At 44.7% G+C, this 20,507-nt stretch overlaps 1 protein-coding gene across 1 annotated transcript in view; it reads right to left on the bottom strand.

Annotated features, from left to right (window-relative positions):
* Positions 1 to 1,922: 1,922 nt before the first annotated feature.
* Positions 1,923 to 20,507, bottom strand: part of LOC138354730 (uncharacterized protein PF3D7_1120000-like) — a 37,145-nt gene continuing 18,560 nt past the window's right edge. Inside the window, exons 2-5 of the mRNA XM_069309196.1 lie at positions 13,858 to 13,999; positions 10,307 to 10,443; positions 8,379 to 8,515; positions 1,923 to 2,086 (exon numbers count right to left, since the gene is read on the bottom strand). Coding sequence (XP_069165297.1) covers positions 1,923 to 2,086; positions 8,379 to 8,515; positions 10,307 to 10,443; positions 13,858 to 13,999 — 580 coding nt within the window. The remainder of the gene's footprint in view (positions 2,087 to 8,378; positions 8,516 to 10,306; positions 10,444 to 13,857; positions 14,000 to 20,507) is intronic.

Genomic DNA, 20,507 nt, shown 5'->3' with positions numbered 1-20,507 from the left:
AACTTATACAACAACGAAAGTATTGTCATATCACTAAATATAACAAATAAAATATGGCACCAAAATGAATGTAAAGACTTATCTCCCACATGTTACTCTCCTGGTCCCGTATCAGCTACTGACTCTCGCTCTGGCGCTACCCACATTCTCACCTCCCGTCTGCCTCATCCCAGGATGAGGGATGGAAACTAAGGACTTTTTAATATTTAAAACTAATTGAACAACCACTTGTTCTCAAAACACACAGGAATGCAAATTACAGATAATAGTTACTTACAAAATATATAAGTACAATGCCTCCTGTTTAATTACAGAATATAAACAATTTCCTAACTAAATAAAAGTGACATCTGGAACTTCCAAACTGAACAGGTCCAGCTTTCCCGTATCAATCAGGTAATAGACATGTGCAAAGGCAACCGCGCTCCTGTCCACTGACGCTGCCACACCACACGATAATTTACTAAAACACAATGTGTGTACATATACAGGCAATGATATAATGGAAACAAAAATGCTATTTCAAATTTATATACGTATTCTGCTAGGAGTACGTAACATCTCCCACACACACACACACACACAGAGTAGTTAATAAATGGAATGCACTAGGAAGTGATGTGGTGGAGGCTGACTTCATACACAGTTTCAAAAGTAGATATGATAGAGCCCAGTAGGCTCAGGAATCTGTACACCAGTTGATTGACAGTTGAGAGGCGGGACCAAAGAGCCAAAGCTCAATCCCTGCAAGCACAATTAGGTTAGTACACACACATCCCTCCCCTATACGCAACACACGCCCTCCCTATCTACCCAAACAAACACTCTACCAATCTCCCCCAAACACACACACTGTTTCCTCCCACACAGACTCGTATCTATCACAGCGATGGTAGTGAAAATGTAGCCATTGTGGCCTAAAAGTATCAACGTCACTGTGATTAACAGAGTGGGCCAAAAATGCACACCAGGCGTCTGAGCGCGGGTTTTACATATTAATATCTGAATACATTAATATTTAAATGAATGCTCGTCTCTAAAAGACTTTTGGTTAGACATTTTACATACGGGACTTGTGAAGGGGCTGCAGAGGCTGATTCCCCTTCAGAGGTGACAGTGGGGACGACAACAATGTCACCCCTCAGTCTTTCCTTCCCTCTTTACCATTCTCCTTACATTCCTCAGCTTTCTCTCCTTCTCCCAATCTTTCTCACTCTTTTCCTACATTCTTCCTGCTTTGTGTTCTCTCTCCCTCTCCGTTCCCTACTTCGTTCTCTCTCTCAGTGGCCAAGTCTGCTCTTGTACCGTAGAATTAACGTCGATAACGGCAGAAAAAAAAACATTATTTAATCAAACAACATTTCAGACATTTTAGGAATTGTTGGTTGTCACATTCTATCCAGCTCTATATCTATCCATCTTTCTGTCCATCTGTCTATCGAGCCATCCATTTCTCTCTCCGTCCATCCATCTATCTATCCATCTCTCTATCCATCCAATTGTCCTCCTATCCATACATCGATCCATCCATCTACTTTTAATCTGTCTATTACTCTATTAACCCATATATCTATCCATCCATTTCTCTAATCATTCACCCCTTCTAATATACCCATCTATCCAGATATAGACAAAAATTTTAGTCATAACTTCGTGTCATCCTTTGCTGATGATGCAAAAATAAGCGTGAAAATTTCCTCCTATAAATTACAAGTCGATATTAATAGTCTTTGATTAGGCAACGGAAAATAACATGATGTTTAACAGTGATAAGTTCCAGGTACAGTACTTAGATATGGTGGAAACGAGAAACTTAAGCGAAACACAGAGTACAGCACATAATCAGACTTAATCATACAAGGAAAGTAACATGTAAAGGATCTGGGAAGTATGATGTCTGACGACCTGACATTTAGTGAACATTATCGAGCAAATATAGCGGCGGTTAGGAAAATGATAAGATGGATTATGAGAACGTTCAAATCCACGGCTCCCACAACAATGCTAATGCTATTTAAATCACTAGTGCTGTCCCGTCTTGAGCATTGCTCGGTGCTCACTTCACCTTTCAGAGCGGGAGAGATCTCTGAAATAGAGGAAAAACAGAGAACATATACGACACATATAGACACGTTAAAACATCTAAACTACTGGGACCGTCTCAAAGCTCAAAAATGTAATCTCTGGAAAGAAGAGACGAGAAAGATATCAAATAAATTACACAGAAAATACTGGAGGGCCTGGCCCCAAATTTGCACAGTAGAATATCAACATACTGGAACGAAAGATACGGAAGGAAATATTGAATAGAACCAGGGAGGAGTAGAGGTGCCATAGGCACAATCAGAGAGCACAGTCTGAACATCTGAGGTTGACGGCTGATCAATACCCTCCCAGCAAGCATTACACATATTGCCGGAACAAAGGTGGACTGCTTCCAGAGCCTTCTCACAACATTAGATAATTTCATACAAGAAGTGCCGGACCAACCGGGCTGTAGTGGAAATGTGGGCTTACGGGCAGCTGCAAGCAACCAACCCGTTCTCGCACTTTCGTATAGTCAATATTGACTTATTAAATACGTGCATATGTGACATACTAATTTATTGTGAATATTTTAGTTTACCTTGAAAAGCTTCATAGAAAACACCGACCTTATCTAACCTTCTTAGTATGTTAAAATAAGCATCTTATTGCTTCGTAATTACAATTATTATTTAACCTATTATAGGTTAAGTAATAATTGTAATTACGAAGCAATAAGATGCTTATCTTAACATACTAAGAAGGTTAGATAAGGTCGGTGTTTTCTATGAAGCTTTTCAAGGTAAACTAAAATATTCACAGTAAATTAGTATGTCACATTTGCACTTATTTAATAAGTCAATATTGACTGTAAGAAAGTGCGAGAACTGGTTGAAGCAACAGCCAAGGTATCACAAGTCGAGCATGGCCTCAGGCCGGGGTCGGGGGGGTAGAACTCCCGAGACCCTCTCCTGGTAAGATCCAGGTCCAAGTATCCATCCATCTGTCTATTCATTTATGCCTCCAACTATCCATCAATCTAATACCCTAAATCCATCTACTGTTTTATCTATCTATCCATCCATTTATCCGAGTATCGATCTATCTATTTATTCATCTATATATCTAGCCATCTATCCCCCTATCCATCCATCTATCAATCTCTCCATCTATGCATCTCTGTCTAGGTTTCTGTCTGGGTATCTTTCTGTCTCTATTTATATCAGTCTGTGTTTCTCTCTCTCTGCCTTAGTTTCTGTCTCTGTCTCCCCTTCTCTGTCTGTTTCTGTTGGTCGGCTTCTCTCTGTCTCTTTGTGCCTGTTTGAGTATCTATCTGTCTGTCTCTGTCTTTAAATCTGTTTGTTTGGCTCTGTTCACTACCTCTCTGTTCTCTCTGTCTCTACCTCTCTGTTCTCTCTCTCTCTCTCTCTCTCTCTCTCTCTCTCTCTCTCTCTCTCTCTCTCTCTCTCTCTCTCTCTCTCTCTCTCTCTCTCTCTCTCTCTCTCTCTCTCTCTCTCTCTCTCTCTCTCTCTCTCTCTCTCTCTCTCTCTCTCTCTCTCTCTCTCTCTCTCTCTCTCTCTCTCTCTCTCTGTTCTCTATCTCTCATATACAATAAAAATTCGGCCACTGCCATGAGGGTCACCGCCGGTGAGTGGAACTTATCGTCTTGAAATATTAAAAAAGAGATTAGTTGCCCATTAACTTTGAGAAAGGGTTGGGTCCAAGAACCCTCTGACGCTATGGAAGGAGCGTGGGAGGCCGGTACCATCAGGGGGGTCATGGTACCTCCTGATGGTAGCCAACCACTTGGGCTGGACGGTACAGCGACGGTCTCACTTCATGCAGGTCGCCGTTCAATCCCCGAGAGTCCAAGTGGTTGGGCACCATTCCTCCCCCCTCCTCCCGTCCCACCCCAAATCCTTATCCTGATTCCATCCCAGTGCTATATAATCATAAAGGTTTGGCGCTTCCTCCTGGTAGTTCCCTTCCTATCCTGATGGTACCAAGTTTCCGTGTCTGTGTAAAGGCCTTCCGTCATCAACTGGACTGGTTCAGTTGGCCCTGAACACAGGGTCAGTCTACTGATCCTGTGTTGAGAAGACTGAGGTGTTAATTGCAGAATGCAGCAGGATGAATTAGTTTTTGAATGATTTTCATGTCGAATCCGAGCTGTGGAGCCAGGCCATATATGACTCTAGCACTCGTGAAATGTAATGGTAAATGTCTATGAAAATTTTGGAGTGCGCATTATTTTTCTAACATTGATTTGTTTACCGTGCAGATTCTCTAAAAAATATATTTCATCTGAAATTATCAGTGTCAATACCCTTACAGTTCACTGAAAGGCTCATTAAGGTCATTGAGGGAAAGGTTGAAGGCTTTTTCTAATATTGTTTTCAGTAAGCAGTCATATTCACCAGCTTCTGGCTATTTTAGGACGATAAATACCTCAGAAAAAAAAGTTATCCTGGAGAGGGTCAGGCATCTGGTGATGAGATAAAGTGCATCGTGAATATCAAGATCTTCCCTCCTCCCATCCATCCTCTTCAGGCCAGTGATTTTATTATCAAGGACTTTAATGATAACCATCAAACCCAGAGGAGCTCCTAGGAGTGTGCTGTCTTAAGGATTGGTTATATGAATATCCGGTAAAACAAAAACCAACCGGTCCTCACACTAGGCTGTTTAAACCAGCGGCCGTCCTCCACACACGCATTCATCAATTTTAACATACTGTGTATTAAACATTGATTTGTTCTCATATGTAACTTAATATTATTACTACGTAAAAATCTACAGTTAGGCGTAGGTTAGGTTAGGTGTTTAAGATCTGTTGGTGATTATTTGTATTTGGAGTACGTGGGTGAAACATTTCAACCCGTCCTCGACTCAAGTCCATTACATTCAGCGGTCGACCCCACAGACGCATTCATAACTTTTAACATGCAGTTCATTCAAAACGGGAATTTTCTCAAGTATAAATTAATATTATAATAAATTAGCATATTGTGTATATATAGGCATAGGATAGGTTAGGTCAGGTGTTTAGGTTCTGTTGACGATTATTTGTATTTGTAGTACGTGGGTGAAGCATTTATAGCGTTGTGATTCGAACAAAATTCGTCAGTGAAACACTTGTTCCGGATATGTTCGAACGTCAGCAGTTGTGAGTCGTGTGTAAACCGCTTTTCATTCATAAACAGGGGGTTTGGCAGCTGCATGGAATCACTTTTGGATCTTTGTTTGGAGGACGGGCTGAACATTTATGGAATTGTGGTTCGAACAAAGGACGTGAGCGAAGCACTTGTTTCAGAAATGTTCAGACATCATCAGTTGTGAGTCAAGTGTAAACCGCTTTTCATTCTTAAACAAGGGGTTTGGCTCTTTGTTTGCGAGGACGAGCTGGACAAGACATCCAGCTCGTCCTCCAAACCAGGACCTAAAAGTGACTCCATGCAGCCTACAAACACTCAGTTTATGAATGAAAAACGGTTTACACACGACTCACAACTATTGACGTATTTTGTTCAAACCACAACGCTATAAATGCTTCACCCGTGTACTACAAATACAAATAAATGCCAACAGAACCTAAACACCTAACCTAACCTATGCCTGTATATGCACAATATGCTAATATATTATAATATTAATTTATATTTGAGAATATTCATGTTTTGAATGAACAGAATGTTAAATTTATAAATGCGTCTGTGGGGTCGACCGCTGGATGGAATGGACTTGAGTTGAGGACGGGTTGCCAGCCCGCAGCCCGTCCTCCAAACAAAGACCCAAAAGTGATTCAATGCACCCACCAAACCTCTTGCTTATGAATGAAAAACGGTTTACACGTGCAACCTGTCATCGGCACAAGTATTTTGTGCCGTCCATCACATCCAGCGGTCGACCCCACAGACGCATTCATAAATTTTTAAATGTTGTTCATTCAAAACAAGAATTTTCTCAAATATAAAATAATATTATATTATATTAGCATGTTGTGCATATATAGGCATAGGTTAGGTTAGGTGTTTAGATTCTGTTGGCGATTATTTGTATTTATAGTACATAGGTGACGCCTTTACAGCATTCTAGTTCGAACCAAATTCATCAGTGAAGCACTTATTCCTGAAGTGTTCGAACGAAATCAGTTGTGAGTCGTGCGTAAATTGTTTTTCATTCATAAACAGGGGGTATGATGGGTGTATTGAATCACTTATGGGTCTTTGCTTGGAGGACGGGCTGCATTTACAGTGTTGTGGTTCGAACAGAATTCATCAGTGAAACACTTGTTCCGAAAGTGTTCGAACGTCAACAGTTGTGAGTCGTGTGTAAACCGTTTTTCATTCATAAACGGGATTTGGCAGGTGCATTGAATCACTTTTGGGTCTTTGTTTGGAGGACGGGCTCCTGTTGGGTCGACCACTGGATGGAATGGACTGGAGTCGAGGATATGCTGAGAAATCTGTTATCACTCCAGCGTAACCAGTTCTGACAAATTCCGTTAGCCCATACCTATACTTATTCATTAATGGAAATGAACCGGTAATGGAATTTTCTAAACCATTATACTGCTAGCTGCAGTGTCTATATTTATGCCTGTATATATTTAAATTTCACTATGTATACATGTATTATGTGGGAACGTTATATTTCATTATGTTGTTACTGGATGGTTGAATGATTGAAGGATGGCCAGCCAACCCTATACTCACCTATTTGTACTTGTAGGAGTTGAGCTCTAGCTCTTTGGTCCCGCCTCTCACCTGTCAATCAACTGGTGTGCAGGTTCCTGAGTCTACTGGGCTCTATCATATTGGAGTCTGCCTCCACCACATCACTTCTTAATGCATTCCATTTGTCAACCACTCTGACACTAAAGAAAGTTATGTCTAATATCTCTGTAGTTCATTTGGGCACTCAGTTTCCACCTGTGTGCCCGAGTGCATGTGCCTCTTGTGTTAAATAACATGTCCTTATCTACCCTATCAATTCCTTTCACAATCTTGTATGTGGTGATCATTTTCCCCCTAACTCTTCTGTGTTCCAGCGATGTGAGGTTTAATTCCTGTAGTCTCTCCTCGTAGCTCATACCCCTCATCTCGGGTAATAGTCTGATGGCAAACCTTTGAACCTTCTCCAGTTTAGTCTTATTCTTGACTAGATATGGACTCCATGCTGGTGCTGCATATTCCAGGATTGGTTTGACGTATGTGGGTATACAAAGTTTTGAATGATTCCTTACACAAGTTTCTAAATGCCGTTCTTATGTAGGCCAACCTGGCACTGGCATATGCTGCTCATGTTATCCTCTTGATATGGGATACAGGGGACAGGTCTGGCGTGATATCAACTCCCAGGTCCTTCTCTCTCTCTCTACGACTCTTGAAGAATTTCATCTCCCAAATGATACCTTGTATCTGGCCTTACTGCTCACTACACCTATCTTCATTACATTACATATGCTTGGGTTAAAGTCTAACAACTATTTGTTCGACCATTCCTTCAGTTTGTCAAGGTCTTCTGGAAGCCTCAAGCAGTCCTTCTCTGTCTTAATCCGTCTCATAATTTTCGCATCTTCAGCACACATTGTGATAATTGAGTCAATACCCTCCGGGAGATCATTTACGTATATCAGAAACAGTAAAGGACTGAGTACAGAGCCCTGTGGGACTATACAGGTGAATTCACGCCACAACTGAGGTCTCACCCCTCACTATAACTCTCTGCTTCCTATTGCTTAGGTACTCCCTTGTCAACTGGAGTACTTTACCAGTTACTCCTGCCTGTCTCTTCAGCTTATGTACCAGCCTTTTATGGGATACTGTGTCAAAGGCTTTCCGACTGTCCAACAAAATGCAGTCCACCCCACCTTCTCTTTCTTGCTTAATCTTTGTCACCTGGTCGTAGAATTCTATTAAGCCAGAGAGGCAAGATTTACCCTCCCTGAACCCATGATTGGTGATTTGTCACAAACTCCCTTTTCTCCAGATATGTTACTAGATTTTTTCTCATGATCTTCTCCATCACCTTGCTTAGTAAACAAGTTAAGGACACTGTCCTGTAGTTCAGTGCCTCTTGTCTGTCACCCTTTTTGTATATTGGGACCACATTTGCTGTTTTCTATATTTCTGGTAGGTCTCCCGACTCCAGTGACCTACTATACACTAAGGAGAGTGGGAAGCAAAGTGCTTCTGCACACTCTTTCAATACCCATGGTGAGATCCGGTCTGGAGCAACAGCCTTTCTCACATGCAGATCCAACAGGTGTCTCTTGAATTCATCTCTCATAATTTCGAACCCTTAAAATACCACATGGTTTACTAAGGCCTCTCCTAGTGCAGTGACCTCACCTTGTTCTATTGTAAGGACCTCCTGGAACCTCTTGTTGAGTTCTGCACAAACCTCTTTCTCATTCTCTGTATACCTGTCCTTGCCTGTTCTAAGTTTCATTACCTGTTCTTTCACTGTTTTTTTCCTCCTGTTGAGACTGTGGAGTAACTTTGGTTCAGTCTAGGCTTTGTTTGCTATATCATTTCAATAATTTTTCTCTGCTTTTTTTTTCTCACACTAACATACTCATTCCTGGTTCTCTGGTATCTCTCTTTGCTTTCTGGTGTTCTGTTATTTTGGAAGTTCCTCCACGCCTTTTTGTTCAGTTCCTTCGCTTCCATACATGCCCTATTAAACCACGGATTCTTCTTTTGCTTCTCGGATTTTTTTCTTTTGGGCCGGGATAAACCTGTTTACTGCCTCCTGACACTTTTGGGGTGACATAATTCATCATGTTTTGTACAGATTTAAGTGTGTGGTCTGTGTCCCATTGTATATCCCATAGGAAACTTCTCTTCTCCTCATAATTCCGCTTTCAGTATGCCAGCCTTTTGTCTCCTAGTTCTATTTTGGGGGATTTAAATCCTAGCTCTACAAGGTACTCAAAGATCAATACACTGTTATCACTCATTCCCAAGGGTACTTCCAACGTAACTTTACAGCCCTGAATAACAATCTCCTCAAAACCCCAGCCTTTTCTTACCACCAGAGCTACACCACCACCTCCTCTTCCTTCTCTCTCTTTCCTCACACACAATAGTCCTCTGGAAACACTGTATTTGTTATGTTGTTGTTGTTTAAGATTCGCTACCTGGAACAAAAAGTTATATGTAGCATGGGCTATTGTGAGCCCGTAGTCGGCATTTGTTATTGTTTTCGTTAGCTTTGTTTCAGTGAGTGCTATTATATCTGGGTTTTCTTTTAGTACCAATTCTCCAAGTTCATTTGTTATATTTGTAATCCCATCTTTGTTAGTGTACATAGCCTTGAGACTCACTTTCTTCTGTCCCTTTTCATGTCTCCTTCTCGGTGAGCGTTCTGCTGATGGGGGAATCTGTTCCATTGGTGTGAGGATTTGTGAGGTGGATAACCAGGACTCAGAGGATACTGGGGTGAGGGGTGGGGGATCAAGAGAATGGGGGGACAGGGAGGGTATGGGAGAAATGGGGGAAGGACAGTGAGGGGAAAGAGAGAGGGAGGACATGGTGGGAGTAGGGGAGGGGTAGCAGGGTAGTAATGGGGTGAGGGGGGGGGGAGGGAGAGTTGCCTGAGCATTTTAGTGGTGACAGGGAGGGTTCGGGGTATGAGGGAGTTTCTATGCAGAGGAGGGTGGTGGAGTTGCCCTCCCCTCTGGTGTTACTTGGTTGCTGGTTATGGGTTCCCCTCTCACCTCTGGGGATATTGTGTTGGGTGCTGTGATTTCCTGGTTTTCTCATCTTGCCCTGCACTTCTTCCTTACTTATGCTGCCATGGCTCTCCCCCCCCCCCCTTGTCATGTCCCATTGGAGGAATGTTTTTTTTTAATTCTCCCACATATTGCAAGTGGCTCTTCCTTGTAACAATGTTCTCCTCTGTGGTCTCATTTGCAAACACTATCTTTAACATGTGGTATCTGTCTTAGTTGTACCAGCCTAACCTGAAAACCTTCTCAATGCTATGATTAGCCCTTCCCATCTCTAGCCTCTTTAGTATTTAATTCACTGCCGCTCCTTATCTTCTCTTTCTGTCCTATTGAAGCCTTCCTGCTCTTTAATACCCACAACTACCACTGATCATTTTCTTTCTAGCAGCTGACTAGTGGAACTTGCTGCTTCCTGTGAGGTGGCTGCTTTCTTGGCAACCTCCCTCATTGTGGAAATTACTTCCGAGTTCTTTTTTTAGCATTTCTGCAAATGTTTCATGTACAATGGCATTCCCTTCCAATGTACAATTTCCATCTTCTCTTTACATGATTATCTGAATCTCAGCCTCAGTATTGTTCTCTTTGAGGTTTTTAATCTCTTCCTTTGTTGCTGTCAGCTCGCTTTGCCAGTTGTTTATTGTATTATTCATTTCATGCATCTCCCTCCGTATATCCTCCAAAACCTGGGCAAACATTTCCTTCAGTTGGTCACATTGACTTATCCCAATTCCCTTGGTACTTCTTGCTGCAATAATTGTCCATGTTCCTACTACGTCGTGATGGGGTTTGCTAGGAGGGGGGCCAGAAACAAAGAGAGAGAGAGAGAGAGAGAGAGAGAGAGAGAGAGAGAGAGAGAGAGAGAGAGAGAGAGAGAGAGAGAGAGAGAGAGAGAGAGAGAGAGAGAGAGAGAGAGAGTGAGAAAGAGAGAGAGAGAGAGAGAAAGAAGGTGAGAGAGAGGGGGGGTAGAATAGAGAGAAGGGAATGAGAAAGAGGGAGTGAGACAGAGAGCAGAATGAGAGATGAGAGGGGGAGAGAGATCGTGGGGGGGGGGAGAAAGTGAGAGACGGAGCGATAGGTAGAGGAGTTGAAAGAGAGAGTGAAAGGGAGATGAGAGAGAGAGAGAGAGAGAGAGAGAGAGAGAGAGAGAGAGAGAGAGAGAGAGAGAGAGAGAGAGAGAGAGAGAGAGAGAGAGAGAGAGAGAGAGAGAGAGAGAGAGAGAGAGAGAGAGAGAGAGAGAGAGGGGGAGAGAGAGAGAGAGAGAGAGAGAGAGAGAGAGAGAGAGAGAGAGAGAGAGAGAGAGAGAGAGAGAGAGAGAGAGAGAGAGAGAGAGAGAGAGAGAGAGAGAGAGAGAGAGATAGAGAGAGAGAGAGAGAGAGAGAGAGAGAGAGAGAGAGAGAGAGAGAGAGAGAGAGAGAGAGAGAGAGAGAGAGAGAGAGAGAGAGAGAAAGGGAGAGTGGGGGAGAGAGAGAGAGAGGGAGGGAGGGAGTGAGGGAGGGAGGGAGGGAGGGAGGGGATGAGAGGGAGGTAGAGCGATGGATAGAGGGGTGTGAGAGGGAGGGAGAGGGAGAGAGAGAGTGAGGGAGAGTGAGAGAGAGTGAGGAAGGTAGAGTGGGGGAGAGAGAGAGAGAGGGAGGGAGGGAGGGAGGGAGGGAGGGAGGGAGGGAGGGAGGGAGGGAGGGAGGGAGGGAGGGAGGGAGGGAGGGAGGGAGAGAGGGGGAGAGAGGGAGGTAGAGCGATGGATAGAGGGGTGTGAGAGGGAGGGAGAGGGAGAGAGAGAGGGAGGAGAGAGAGGGAGAGAGAGAGTGAGGGAGAGTGAGAGAGAGTGAGAGAGAGTGAGGAAGGGAGAGTGGGGGGGAGAGAGAGAGAGGGAGGGAGGGAGAGAGTGAGAGGGGAGAGGGAAAGGGAGAGTAGAAAGAGAGAGTGAGAGGGGAGAGGGAAAGGGAGAGGAGAAAGAGAGAGAGAGAGGGAAGAGTGTCAGGTGGTAGAGAGTGGGGTGTGAGGGACAGGAGGAGGGTAACCCATTGTATTATTATCAGCTATGTGTGTGTGTGTGTTTTACCTAGTTGTACTCACCTAGTTGTGTTTGCGGGGGTTGAGTTCTGGCTCTTTGGTCCCGCCTCTCAACTGTCAATCAACTGGTGTACTGATTCCTGAGCCTATTGGGCTCTGTCATATCTACATTTGAAACTGTGCATGGAGTCAGCCTCCATCATAATACTACTCAAAGTGCATTCTATTTGTTAACTATTTTACTCTGTTAACTATTTTACTTTACTTTCTTTTACTTTACGTTAACTTTCTATTTTGTGTGCGTGTACTCACGTAGTTGTACTCACCTAGTTGTGCTTGTGCAAAGCTCAACCCCTGCCAAACACCAAGTTGTTCTTCCAGGGGTTGAGCTTTGGCTCTTTGGTCCCCCATCGCAATCGTCAATCAACTGATGTACAGATTCCTGAGCCTACTGGGCTCAGGAATCTGTGAATGGAGTCAGCCTCCACCACATGACTGCCTAATGCATTCCGCCTGTTAACTATTCTGACACTGAAAAAGTTCTTTCTAACATCCCTGTTACTCATTTGGGTACTCAGTTTCCACCTGTGTCCCCTTGTTCGCGTACCCCTCGTGTTAAACACTTTAGCCCGAAACGCTTTGCGTAATAGTGGCTTTAGGCATTGTATGTACTAGCTCTATCTATTAATCCAACAAACTTTTTAAAATCTCTTTATGTATGTACCTTACCTAAATAAACATTTATTATTTATTTATTTATTTATATCCTTATGTACCGTATCAATACCTCTGAGAATTTTGAAGGTAGTGATCATGTCTCGCCTTAATCATCTGCCTTCCAGAATCGTAAGGTGCAATTCTCGCAGCCTTTCCTCGTAACACATGTCTCTTATCTCTGGGTCCATCCTAGTGGCATACCTCTGAGCTTTTTCCAGCTTCTTCTTATGATTGAAAGGGTACTGGCTCCGTGCTGGGGCTACATACTCCAGGATTGGTCTTACATATGTGGTGTACAATGTTTTGAATGATCCCTTACACAGGTTCCTGAAGGCAGTTCTAATGTTAGCCAGCCTTGCATACGCCGGCGACGTAATTCTTTTTATGTGGGCTTCAGGAGACAGGTTTGGTGTGATGACAACTCCTAGAGCTTTCTCTCTGTCGGTTACCTAAAGGCCTTCTTCTCCCATTCGATATCTTGTTTCTGGCCTCCTGTTTCCACTACCTAGTTTCATTACCTTACATTTACCCGGGTTGAACTTTAGTAGCCATTTGCTGGACCATTCATTCAGGTTGTCCAGGTCATCTTGTAGCCTCATACTATCTTCCTCTGTCTGAATCCTCCTCATAATCTTTGCATCATCAGCAATCATTGTGAGGAACGATTCTGTTCTTTTTTGGAGATAATTTACATATATCAGAAACAGTATAGGTTCAAGGACTGACCCCTGCGAGACTCCACTGGTGATGCCACGCCAATCTGAGACCTCACCCCTCACAGTGACTCGCTGTAGTCTGTTGCTTAGATACTCCACTATCCAGTGGAGTACCTTCCCTTTCACTCCCGCTTGCATTTCCAGTTTGTGCACTAGTCTCTTATGTGGTACTGTGTTAAAGGCTTTCCGGTAATCCAAAAATGTGCAGTCTGCCCAGCCCGCTCTATCTTGCCTGATTTGTGTTGCCTTGTCGTAGAATTCAATTAATCCTTTGAGGCAGGACTAGCCATCCTTGAACCCATGCTGCTGTGTTACAAAGTTCTTTCACTCCAGATGTTCCACTAGTTTTTTTCGCACAATCTTCTCCATCATCTTGCATGGTATGCAAGTTGTTCAGTGCCTCCTGCCTATCACATATTGGGATTACATTAGCCATCTTCAAAATTCTTGGCACTTCACCTGTTACCAGTGATTTGTTGTACACCATGGATAGTGGCAGGCACAGAGCTTCTGCTCCTTCCTTGAGTATCCATGGTGAGATTCCATTCCGGGCCTTTAGCCTTTGTCATCCAATTCTAGGAGATATTTCTTCACCTCCTCCCTGGTAATCACAAACTCCTATAGTGGTATCTGATTTGATATTCCCACTCCTACCTCTAGGACTTCTCCTTGCTCTACTGTGAAGACCTTCTGGAATTTCTTGTTGAGTTCATCGCACACCTCCTTGTCATTTGTAGTGAATCTGTCTGCCCCTCTCCTCAGTTTCATTATCTGTTCCTCCAGTGTTGTTTTGCTCCTGAAGTGGATGTGCAGCAATTTAGGCTGTGTCTTTGTCTTGCTTGCTATGTCATTTTCATACTGTCGCTCTGTCTTTCTTCTCACCCTGACGTACTCATTCCTGTCACTGTGGTATCTTTCTCTGCCCTCTATTGTCCTGTTATTTCTATAGTTTCCCCATGCCATTTTACTGCGTTGCGTTGCTATCTTACATATCTGATTAAACCATCGGGTTTCTTGTGTCCATTTATTTTTTTTTCCTTTTGGACAGGGACGAACTTGTTTGCTGTCTCCTTACACTTCTGCATGATGTAGTCCATAATGTCTTTGGCCGTCTTTCGTCTGAGCTCTGTTTCCCAAGCTACATCTGTTAAATTTTCTTATATCCTCATACTTTCCCTTCCGGAATGCCGGTCTTTTGTGTTCTGTGCCTTTCCTTGAGTACCTTCATCCTACTTCGACCAGGTACTCAAACATCATTACACTGTGATCACTCATTCCCACTGGAGCTTCGAAACCGATTTCCCTTATGTCAGAGTCGTTCACAGTTAATACTAGGTTGAATCTTGCTGGTTCATCGTTGCCTCTCATTCTTGTGGCATCCCTAACATGCTGACTTAAAAAGTTCCTTGTCGCAACATCCAGTAGTTTAGCTCCCCATGTTTCCTCACCTTCATGCGGTTCCTAGTTTTCCGAGTCTATTCTTCCATAATTGAAGTCCCCCATGATGAGTAGATGGGATCGATTTCTACTGGCGGCAGTGGCTGCTCTCTCAATTATAATGTAAACTACCTTATTGTTCCTGCCATACTCTTGCCTGGGTCTTCTGACATTTGGTGTAGGGTTATATATCACTGCTACTACTACTACTCTTGGTCCTCCCATCGTCATGGTGTCTGTTATGATGTCTCTGAACCCCCTTGCAGCAAGGAATAATGATTTCCTCAAAACTCCATTCCTTTCTCATCAGTAGGGCCACTCCGCCTCCTCCCCTTCCTTCCCTCTCTCCTTATTATAGTGTAGTCCTTGAGAAACACTGCATTCATTATTATTCCTGAGAGTTTTGTTACTGTGAGTCCAATTACATCCGGGTTAGCTTCTTGTGTTCTTTCCCTAAGTTGACTTGCTTTGTTGGGATCCCATCTATGTTCGAGTACATTACCTTGAAGCTCTTTTGTCCATCCTCAGTTTCTGTAGATTCTCCTGGGGTTGTGGGGCAATAAGAGTCTGAGGGGAGGGCCTAGGAAGGGGGACCTGGGATGTTAGAAAGGTTGGGAGGCTCTGGTACATCGTTGCTGGGATGGTTTGGGGTGGTGTGGCTGATTATTAGGGCACAGGATGGGGAGCAGAGGGGGTATGTGGTGGAGGCGGAGGGAGGTCATGGGTTTGGGAATGCAGGGGAATCTGGGGTGGGACGGCATGGAGAACAGTGGTTGGGGAGGGAGCTTGTGAGATGGTTAGCAGGGTACTATCAGATCCTGGGGCGAGGGGGTGGGGAATCAAGGAAAGGGGGCAGGGAGAGTATGGGGTGAGGTGGGTGGGGGACAGGGAGGATATAGGGTGAGGGAGTAGGGGGGCCAACGAGGGAATGGGGTAAGGGAAGAGGGGGGACCAGGAGGTTATGGGGTGACAGGGGGGAGGGGACAGGGAAGGTAAGAGGTGATGGGGATGGGGTACAGGGAGGGGGTCTGGGACAGTAAGGGGGGAGGGAGTGTTGTCTGACCCTTGGAATGAGGAGGGTTCACAATGGTCAAACCCTCACCTAGGTGAGGGTTTGACCATACTACCATCCGTCATCCTCTCTCCCTCTCTCTCCCTCCCTCCCTCTCTCTACCCCTCTCTCCCTCCCTCTCTCTCACTTACAATGTATCTTTATCTCTCTCTCTCTCTCTCTCTCTCTCTCTCTCTCTCTCTCTCTCTCTCTCTCTCTCTCTCTCTCTCTCTCTCTCTCTCTCTCTCTCTCTCTCTCTCTCTCTCTCTCTCTCTCTCTCTCTCTCTCTCTCTCTCTCGCTCTCTCTCTCTCTCTCTCTCAACCCTCTCCATTTCTCTAGCTCTCCCTTCACATTCATGTTCAACCCTGTCCCTCTTGCTCCGTCTCTAACTTTCGCCCCCCCCTCCCACCACCAACGATCTCTCTCCCACTCTCACCTCTCTTGCTGCTCTCTGTCTCTCACCCTCTTTCTCATCCCCTTCTCTCTATTCCACCCCCTCTCTCTCAACCCCCCCTCTCTCTCTCTCTCTTTCTCTCTCTCTCTCTCTCTCTCTCTCTCTCTCTCTCTCTCTCTCTCTCTCTCTCTCTCTCTCTCTCTCTCTCTCTCTCTCTCTCTCTCTCTCTCTCTCTCTCTCTCTCTCTCTTTCTCTCTCTCTCCCTCTCTCTCTCTCTCTCTCTCTCTCTCTCTCTCTCTCTCTCTCTCTCTCTCTCTCTCTCTCTCTCTCTCTCTCTCTCTCTCTCTCTCTCTCTCTCTCTCTCTCTCTCTCTTTCTCTGTCCTCCTCCTAGCAAATCCTATCATGACATAATAGGAACATGGACAAACTTGGCAGTGTGAAGTACTAAGGGAACAGGGGAAAAGTCAATATGACCAAATGAAGAAAATGTTCACCCAGGTTTTGGAGGATATCAGGAGGGAGATACAGGAAATGAATAATACAGTAAGCAATCTGCAAAGCGTGCTGACTACAGCAAAGGAGGAGATTAAAACCATCAAAGAGAGCAATACTGAGACTCTGATTATCATCCAGAGAGAAAATGAAAATGGTACATGGGAAGAGAATGTCATTGTACATGAAGCATTTGCAGAAATGCTAAAATGGAACTCGTAAGTAATGTCCACAATGAGGGAGGTAGCAATGCAAGCAGCCACCTCATGGGAAGCAGCAAGGTCCACTAGTCAGCTGTGGGAAAGAAAAAAATCAGTGGTATCTGTGGGTCTTAAAGAGCAGGAAGGCTCCAATAAGACAGAAAGGAATGATAAGGACAGAGCGGCAGTGAATGAAATACTATAGGGGCTAGATATGGAATGGGCTGAACATTGCATTTAGAAGGTTTTTAGGTTAGGCAGAGACAACAAGGACAGAGACCGCATGTTAAAGATAGTGTTTGCAAAGAAGACCACAAAGTAGAAGATTCTAACAAAAAAGAGCCACCTGCAATATATGGGATAATTAAAAAGAGTATTCCTCCAGAGGGACATGACGAGGGAGGAGAGAGCCATGGTGCCAGAAGCAAGGAAGAAGTGCAGGAGGAGAGGAGAAAACCAGGAAATCACAGCCCTCAACACAACATCGCCAGAGGTGAGGGGGGGGGGGGGGAAACCCACAACCAGCAACCCTGTAACACCAGAGGGGAGGGAAACTCCACCACCCTCCTCTGCATAGAACCCCCCTCCTACCTTTCATGTCCCCACTAAAATGCTCAGTCAACTCTCCCTCCTCCCCCCCCCCCCCCCCGCACCCCATTCCCACCCTGCTACCCCTCCTCTACTCCCACCATGTCCACTCTCCCCCCTTTCCTTCCCTCTCCTCCCTCCCCACTTCATCCCATACCCTCCAGTTCCCCCCCCCCTTCACTTGACCACCCACCCCTCACCCCAGTCTCCTCAGAGACCTTGTTATCCACCCCACAAATCCTGACACCCATGGAACAGCTTCCTCCAACATCAGAATCCTCACCAAGAAGGGGACATGAGAAGGAACAGAATAAAGTGAGTCTCAATGTAATGTACACTAACATAGATGGGATTACAAATAAAGCAAATGAACTTGGAGGATGGGTACTAGAAGAAAATTCAGACATAATAGCACTCACAGAAACAAAGCTAATGAAGACCATAACAAATGCAGTGTTTTCACAGAACTATTGTGTCGTGAAGAAAGAGAAGGAAGAGGAGGTGGTGGTGTAGCTCTGCTGGTAAGAAAAGGCTGGGGTTTTGAGGAGATGGTTATTCATGGCTGTGAAGGTTTCAGTGACTACATAACAGGTACCATAGCAACTGGAGGACAAAAAATTAAGGTTGTAGTCATATAAACCCACGACCAAATGACAGAAGACCCAGACAGGAATATCATAGAAACAATATTTCCACCATTAACATAATATAGAGAGCAGCTTCTCTCGCCAGCAAGAATGGATCTGGACTACTAATCATGGAAGTCTTCAACCACAGGAAGATAGATTGGGAGAACAGAGACCCACATGGAGGACCAGATACATGTAGAGCTAAGCTGCTGGACACGGCAACAAGAAACTTTCTAAGCCAACATATCAAGGGTCCGACAAGAATGAGAGGAGATGAACCAGCCATGCTTGATCTGATATTTATCCTAAATGAGAGGGATATAAGGGAAGTTAAGATGGAAGCACCCTTGGGAATGAGCGATCACAGTTCTTACAGACTGTGGGTTGGTTGGTGTTGTCGTCGTCGATCCTTCTCTATGGACAACCCAACCCACAACTCGGCAGAGTGCTTATACTAGGAGATCACCCTTGGCGCTTCTGGCTCTTGGAGAGGGGCTCAAACGTCACACGTTTAGGGGATGCAGCTCCAACACTTAGCCTCGTTGTCACGTGCACACACCCACTCGAGCCGCTGTGACTCCCCACTCTCTCCTTATGAGATACGATCTCCTCAATCCCCTATGACTAGTATTACCTCTTACCCTGTCCACAGCAGTGGTTCTTGGTTCTTTCTCTCTCCTTCTTTACTACCTCCTGGGAAGCCTCACTAGGACAAGGGCAAACACCAGCAAATTGTGACACATTTACTGGACAAAGCACATACACGATACATACACACATATAATAATAATGAATCCTATACTCTATAATATCACAATCAGGTTGCACTCCAATACCATCAGAACTCTATTATCAGCTTATCCAGTGGTATCCTATCTCCTGGTTCACCACCTGATACTATTAACCTCCTCAAGTTGGTCAAGCCTACATACACTGTTGCACTATCAGCAAGATAATGTATATATAGAATATCAGCATTTGAATGCAATAACATATACCAGTACAAATGTTAATTGATACTTCAGTATAAAAAAACTCCTTGACATAAGAATGCCAACAGTCACTCACCTCTCACTGCGTCTTGCACGCTAATGACAACCAAACATTATCAACTCCCTACTAGTAATCCACCAGAACTTCCCCTTCCACCTCTGGAAGTTCACAACCCTAATATCCTTAGGTTCTTCCGGGCTTCACTACCAGGATCCTCTGCAGCTCCTCCAGGCTGCTATCATGAAGTTTCCTTGAGTAACTACGGTGCTTCACCCTTCTGCTAGGTTCCTCCACAGCTCTCTTGGCTGCTACACCACCTCTACAGAAGCACGTGACACTCCTCTTCACTGCTGCTTCTCCTCACAGCTCGAGGTCCTCTGCTCCACTACCTTGGAGTCTCATCAGCTACATCATCTGCTGGCTTCGAAGTTCTCAGCAACTTCTTCCCCAAAAGACAAACCTGCAACCCATCGACGTTCCAATAAAATGTTCCCCTTTAACACATAAACAAAAATAACCGCACAATATGCTTGCCTCAAACCTCTATCTGTCCTCTACATACAATGAGAGTGGACTCCCCTGTTTTGGGCGGGTCCATACTCCACCTCGCCTGGCGGCGGTCCTCACTCGCTGGGAGGGTCTTCCTACATCCGGAGCCAGGCTCCCTCAGTCGTCCGCCAGCGCTCAGAGGGGACGGACGTCGCTCCGTGTTCCTCCCTCTCCACTCTCTTATTTCAGGCTTTCTGCCTTATTAAAATATGTCTAACTTATAAATAAACATCGCTACTGTCGCTGGGCACACGACCAACTACAAGCGATCACTATGAACTGGCGTATATTGTGCTTACCACAGATTAATTGGTCGAGGGCGCTTTCCCTCTGACGGCGTCTGGTCAGGGCGCTCCCACGCCCACAATAATGCCTCCGGGCGGCTTAATATTCACTAATTATCGTCCACGACTTGAGACCACACGTCCCCAGCTCGATTCCACAGCTGGCACGTCTGCACACTTCTCTTCTCTTAGAGATATATCACTAGGGGTTCCCTTCTGACGGGAGCTCAACGGAGCGCGGCTTCCCCCTGCGATGTCTGGCACTCAAGTGAGGTCAAGGTCCTCCAGAAGCGAGCCTCACGCCTCCAGCAAAATGTACACATCTCCTAGCCAGTCATTTATCTATTTTCTTCTGCATTGCCCATAATCTCAAACTGTTACACATATCCAACCAACTATTTTACATATGCGTTATCACCTCAATACTTGCTAGACCTTCTAGTTAGGTCAGGCTTGCTGAATAACTCTCAAGAAGGGAGACTCGTTTCTCCTGCAGGCTGAGATCATAACACTCCCCTCCCCTTATTTTTGAGAGTTATTCCAGTGGCAAAGCTCGGGATAATACATCCGCCACTAGACTGTCTCTTTCTTCAACCGATTGATTCGAACGGTTGATCTGCTTACGTACTCCCTTAAGAGTCTGCAATTAGTTCGTTGCTCTTTGCAACATCTGGCTCACAACTCG

This window comes from Procambarus clarkii, chromosome 6 (assembly GCF_040958095.1).
Source record: "Procambarus clarkii isolate CNS0578487 chromosome 6, FALCON_Pclarkii_2.0, whole genome shotgun sequence".
Classification (NCBI taxonomy): domain Eukaryota; kingdom Metazoa; phylum Arthropoda; class Malacostraca; order Decapoda; family Cambaridae; genus Procambarus; species Procambarus clarkii.
Note: the sequence above shows the minus strand (reverse complement) of the source record. Positions and strands in the feature narration are given on the sequence as shown.